The following is a 6,179-nucleotide window of genomic DNA, read 5'->3' as shown; positions in this document are numbered from 1 at the left end:
TGAGGGTGTCAGTGATGGCCTTCTGGACAGCAGTCAGGTCTGCAGTCTGACCCATGGTTGTGGTTTTGAGTAATGAACCAGGTTGGGAGCGTTTAAAAGCCTCAGGAATCTTTTGCAGGTGTTTAGAGTTAATTTGTTGATTCAGATGATTAGGTTAATAAGTCGTTTACAGAACCTTTTCATGATATGCTAATTTTTTGAGATAGGGATTTTTGATTTTTCTTTACTTTTTTGCCAAAATCATCAATATTAAAACAAGAAAAGGCTTAAACTACTTCAGTTGGTGTGCAATGAATCTAAAATATAAGAAAGTTTAATGTTTATCAGTACATTACAGAAAATAATGAACTTTAATCACAATATGCTAATTTTTTTAGAAGGACCTGTACTTTTTAGGAATGCCCAAATGAGAAAATCCAAAACAAATCTTAGATTTAAATGGATCACCTCCTGAAAAGCTGATGTTACAGGATTTTCAAAATGAAGGGTATATTAATAGTGTGATGTTACTAGATCACAAAATAACAAACTGACTCAAGTCTCATCCTCAATCTGTTAAACAGATTAAGACTTAAAACATGTAAATGATAAGTTATTACAAGAGATAAGCTCCTGTAATGCTGGATTTTATAAAGTAAAATAATTACCATTTTATGTATTTTAGAATTTGTGCAATAGGTTTATGACAAGATGTGACCAAAATGTTAACATGATTGTGAAACCTTGTTGTGTACAATGGACTATAGGCCTATTGGAAACACTTCACGTTTTCTGAATTTGCCAAGACCTTGAATAAACTGATTGTATCTCTGTAAATAAGGGAATATTTCATATAGAACATCACTGATTTCATTGCTGATGTGATTTGAATGTTATGGGACAGTGTCAGAGCTACGTAAATCTTTTGAGTCTGGAAATAAGTTTTACTTTTTTTTTGTACCAACCTTATCAGCAGCAGCTTTCAGCAACACAAGGACTATTAATATTTTCCAGCTATGACATTTAAGCTTTTTTCTTCACAGTGAAAAAAAAAAAGCATCAAACATCTGGAACACTCTTTTTCTATGTGCACATAAACTAAAGCAACTTAAAAAATGTTTTAGTACCTATAGTTTTTAGTTTTGTCACACCTGGCTAAAAAAAGTATGCCGTGCTTTACTGAACTTGTGTATACCTCTCTGATTTGAAGCAGGGTTCCCACACCTTGGTCAACATCAAATTCAAGGGCCTTTCAAGGACTTTCCAGTTCCAATTTCCTCAAATTAAAGAACCATGTGCAACAGCAATTACCTAATGCTACCGCAGAATGTTACCAATAAACAGGTTTAAAAACTGAACAACATAGAAGTTGTTGAGTCAAAAACAATGTCAGTTTACCGTAATCCTGTTATCCACTGCAACAAATGTATGTTTTTTTTATTTAATTTGATATTTTTTTAAAGATGATGAAAATCAGTTTTGTGAATAGAAAATTTCAATCCCCCAAAAACATTCAAGGACTTTCAAGGAAAAGTGTAATTTTTTGGYTGTTTTACAAACTTTCCAGGGCCTTGAAATATATATTTTTTCAAATTCACAAACTTAAGGATTTCAAGGACCCGTGGGAACTGAATTAGCTTCTTTCCTCTTTTTTTTTAACCACAATTAATTTAGCTTTAATACATGGTCTATAATAGATTTATGTATAAGTACACAGTAACATATGAGGCAAAGATGTTTTCATCCTTTTTTTAAATACAACAAATCAGTTTGTTTTGTGCTAAATTTATTCAAACGAGAGATCATAAATTAGATACTAGTTACATAACTCCAATTTCAGCTTCAAGACYGAGGCCTTGTTGGTCATTTTAACCTAAAGACAGCAGGAGGGTTAATGCTAGAAGAGCACTTGGTATGCCAGTCAGAAAAGGATGTATGGACCAGTTACATCTACTTTTGTTACTCAAGCATCTCTTTTAAGCTAAAATTTTAAAAAAAATCACCTGATTTAAATCGACTGTTTTGTAAAGTAGTCTGCACTAGGTCTGCACGTTATTAGTGAAACCTGCAGTGTTCAATAACAAAGGTTACTATTGCAATATGACTTGCCATAAATGAATAAGTATGTAGAGTTGATGTCTTTCTGTTCTGGTTCAGAGGGAAAAAAAAAAACCCTAATCATTTCCATTCCAGCATGAATTTAAAAATAGAAGAGATCTATCCAATTGGACAAATAMATGAAGGGCTCCATTTGATTAGTGAAATACTTCAAGCTTCCATCTGAGTAATAAAACTCAATCATTTATTGCAGTTTTTTGCAATATGCCGATTGCACATGGTGTTTTCATGAWGATGATAAATTTTGGATATATTGTGCAGCCCTAGTCCGCACAAACATATAGAACTTGTAAAATCAGGACATTTGTGTCTAGCGTTTTTTTTTTTGTTTTTTTTGTCACCCATCTGTGTAGTGTTACATTCAGAAAAACAGACTGATGGCTGAATAAACTGGTGGGTTACAGTAACCTTTGTGCTTAAGATTGCATAAAAAGCAGTAAATTGTCAAATTAATGGTTGATCTCTAGTTTCAACAATTCCTTGACTTACCTGCAGAGTGAAAAGGTCTTCAGCCTTCGACGTCACTCCTACCCAAATATAAAAGATTTCGTTATGAAATCTACGACTGCTGAAGACAGCTGGAGTGTGATGCATTTTCTCTTTTTCTCCTCCGATGTGCATTACTTCCCAAATTTGGCACGGACAAAGGTGCTCACTTTTGAGTGATAAAAGCTTGTGGGAAATCAGCATGACGATTTTGGGAAGCCTGCCATTTATTTTATCAAGAAAAAGGAAATCCTAAAACTGTATTTGATGCATTTCAAATGATAACAGTAACAGAGGACTTAAGAGCTGAGCATCTTTGACTACATTTGGAAACTACACAAACGCGTTTTGGTTTTGTTTTAACAATACACATTGTTGACGCAACGTGTACAGTATCCAATTAACACTTACATTTACTTTTCTAACTTCTACATCTTACATTTCCACAGCAACGCCACAGAGGTTTAGAATTTTTAAGGAAAACTTACATGATGGAACCAACGTGCATGTTAGGTCGTGTACAAAAATCAAGTTCCGTCTTTAAATTGGTGCTAATATCTACACACAACACTAGTGTTAAGCAAGCGAAATAACTGAAATAGGTTCTGCCCGATCGAGACGTCAACCAATAAAAATACAGTAAAAATACAACAGTAATTACACACAAAAACAATGAGTGGGTGGGAGTAAAACGACTCCTACATAAAAACAAATTAACCGACAGGGACGTCGAGAAATCAGTTCTTCTTGTGAGCGTCGCAGAGAAACGTAACGCGCTCAGTCACAAACAGGAAGTAGAGTCACGTGCATCCGAAGGCGGCAGGCGACGACGCATCAGACAACGTTCCTGGAAAAAGAGCAAATAACACACATAAACTACTTGTATCTGGGAATAAACAGCACGTTGTTCCATCGTTTGTTTTACCCATGTTTCTGACAGAGGCCCATCTTTCACAGATTTAATCGCTAACGAACTTAATAACTTCATTGTTAGAAAATACGAGGATACAGCTTAAAAAACGCACTTTTTTTTCAAACCCTATTATGCTCAAACGCTAAAGCGTGTGCGACAGTTCACCAGCTGCCTCTGCCTTTGGAGGAACGAAGTGCAGTTTGACCAAAGGGTATTAAAATAATTTGACCTCAAATCTATTCTCACCTTTAAAAGTCGACGTTTCACTTTAATAAGCGTAGCGTGGAGGTGGTGGCGGAGGCGGAGGCAGCCTGTCTGCGTAGGGGTCCCTCGCACGTGGAACTCCATATGCAGATCGCTCGTAAGAGTAGCCGTTACTGGGAGGGGGCAAAGGTGTGCTAGGCACCCTCCTGATGGGGCTGCGATCTCGGGCGTAGTACGATGACGGGTGAGGGGGCGGCGGTGGTGGTGGTGGAAGGGGCCGACGCTCGTATGGGTCAAGCGACGAGCTCAGTGGACGGTCTCGGGCGACGGTTGACGGGGGAGGCGGAGGAGGTGGGATACCGGTACGCTGGGTCTCATAAGGAGAGACAGCATACGGACGGGCCCTATACTTCTCGTAGTAATCTACCACGCTGTACCTGTCCCTGTCACTCTCATAGGGAGACACTGGATAAACAGCTCGTCTGGGGAGAGGGGGTGGCAGAGGGGGAGGAGCGGGATAACCTGGGGGCATAATGCGGCCCCTCATGTAGCTGGGCGGTGGAGGCTCAGGCCGCTCTCCTGGATACCGTGGAGGCCAGTAGCCGCCTCGGTCTGGTGGAGGAGGTGGGTATTCTTCAAGTTCTTCATATCTGGGACGACTCTTTGAAATCTGAACATGAATGCGTTTGTCTGGAAACAAAAGCAAACATAAAAAATGAAGGTGATGCAGTTTACTGCTGTCATCATCTTAACCATACCGACGCTCCCTTACCTTGAAACTCTGTGTTATCCAGTCCCTTCATGGCATCCATGGCTTCGTCATAGTTRGGCATGTGAACGAAGGCAAAATTCTTAACAATAGCACACTCTGTGACTGTACCGTACTCCTCAAAGAGAGTGCGGAGCTCCTCATCACATCCCTTCTCTACATTCGCAATATGAAGCTTGACTGGACCTTGGTTCTTGCCATGGCTGGCCTCTACGTTGATCGGCGTGCCGTGAAGCATGTGCAGGTGAAGACTCCGGATGGCTTTGGTGGCAGCCTTGCGATCGTCCATGTGGACAAAAGCAAAGTTTTTCACAATAGCACATTCAGTGATTGTACCATACTCTGCAAAAAGCCCTCGGATTTCATCCTCGGTCGCCTCTTGAGGCAAATTTCCCACAAAAATCTTCACCATTGTTACAAATCTGCAATGAAGCAACACAAAAAAAGACATTAACCATTATCAGTCATTTAAAATTCCAAAGACTTGGTCAAATTAGTCTTCGCATTACACAGATAAACAGAGGAACACAGTCAAGAAAAAAACTGAGTAAAGGTATTTTGCTCACAGTTAGCTGCTAATGCTAATGTACAATACCCTTTACTTTACCAATTAAATACTATAAMCTGTCTCAAAATAAACCAGCCGAACTAAGTCTTTAAAGAACCTTCATGTGAACCGGTTAAAATAAATTATAAGTAATGGTTCAAAGGAATATAATAATGTGTTTTTATTCTGGCCCACTGCTTGGATTTAGCTCGATTTCCAGGCCACGCTGACGTAAACGTCGAACAGGTTCAACCCCCATTTCGTAAAACGGGTCGATGAAAAGCCAAATATTTACAAAGCTAAAGCAAAGTCAATTTTCTTGACTATAAAAAATGCAAGTATTATAATAAAACATTTGCTTACGTGATGACACGRCGCGAACGATCCGTCCGATAACTGATGCAATCCTTTACAGAGCTTTCCCTACGATAAGCTCCGTCAGTCGTCCAGCATTTCCGGTTCAGTGACTCCTACAGCGCCCTCCGCAGGCCTGGTTGTCGAACTTCACTCAAATATTATTTGCTCGCAGTTCTCAAACAATTTAGAATAAAATAATTTTGTCTTTATAAGACCATCATTTTGTATCACAGCAAACAACATTGTGTCTGAACTCTGGTGCTGATCTTAAAAAGCTGTAATGATGCGTTCAGGGTCTTTGAGGCAAGGTTGAATTAACAATCAGCATTAAAAAATTAGTTCACTGGTTTTTACTTTATTCTTTATTTATTGTGTCACTTTCTCAGAAATGTTTGTTTAATTTCCCAATAAATTATTATAAAATAAATTATTATTAGTTTTTTGGTCAGGCGGTGTATTTTTAAATATATTGAGTGTCATGGTTAAGTGTAGGCAAGATTTTGCAAAAATACATTCTCTATCAGCTTTTATGTTATAGAGAAAAGTTTTTATATTCACTGMAGCCTTTTGATTTAAAAAACAACTATAAGCAGCCTGCTGTGTTTAGTTGACAACTTCAGTGTTTAAATTTCCCCTGAAACAGTAACTCTTAAGTGACTATTTTGTAACAACCGATGAAGAAAACAAAGTAAAACATAAATCTTTTAAAAAGGAACTTTTCTTTTGTCGTTTGATTTGAAGTTTAAATCTGAATGATGAAATAAATAAATAAATAAATCTGAATGATGCGTACTGCAGGAGTGCTG

General features: G+C 38.1%; 1 protein-coding gene across 2 annotated transcripts; it reads right to left on the bottom strand.

Moving 5' to 3' along the window:
- Nucleotides 1-2,786: 2,786 nt before the first annotated feature.
- LOC106527922 (RNA-binding protein 4B) lies at nucleotides 2,787-5,492 on the bottom strand. 2 transcript variants are annotated; one of them, XM_014022941.1, is made up of 4 exons: nucleotides 5,380-5,492; nucleotides 4,473-4,891; nucleotides 3,743-4,390; nucleotides 2,787-3,430 (listed from the first exon to the last, which is right to left on the bottom strand). In XM_014022941.1, exons 2-3 carry the CDS (start codon nucleotides 4,879-4,881, stop codon nucleotides 3,765-3,767), a joined length of 1,035 nt encoding a protein of 344 aa, XP_013878395.1. In that variant the 5' UTR covers nucleotides 4,882-4,891; nucleotides 5,380-5,492; the 3' UTR covers nucleotides 2,787-3,430; nucleotides 3,743-3,764. The 2 variants fall into 2 exon arrangements, with proteins under 2 accessions (XP_013878395.1, XP_013878397.1); XM_014022943.1 differs by having other exon boundaries at nucleotides 4,223-4,390; nucleotides 5,380-5,476.
- Nucleotides 5,493-6,179: the final 687 nt, after the last annotated feature.

Source organism: Austrofundulus limnaeus, unplaced genomic scaffold (assembly GCF_001266775.1).
Source record: "Austrofundulus limnaeus strain Quisiro unplaced genomic scaffold, Austrofundulus_limnaeus-1.0 Scaffold350, whole genome shotgun sequence".
NCBI classification, from domain to species: Eukaryota; Metazoa; Chordata; class Actinopteri; order Cyprinodontiformes; family Rivulidae; genus Austrofundulus; species Austrofundulus limnaeus.
The sequence above is the reverse complement of the archived record's forward strand: the minus strand, read 5'-3'. Positions and strand labels throughout refer to the sequence as shown.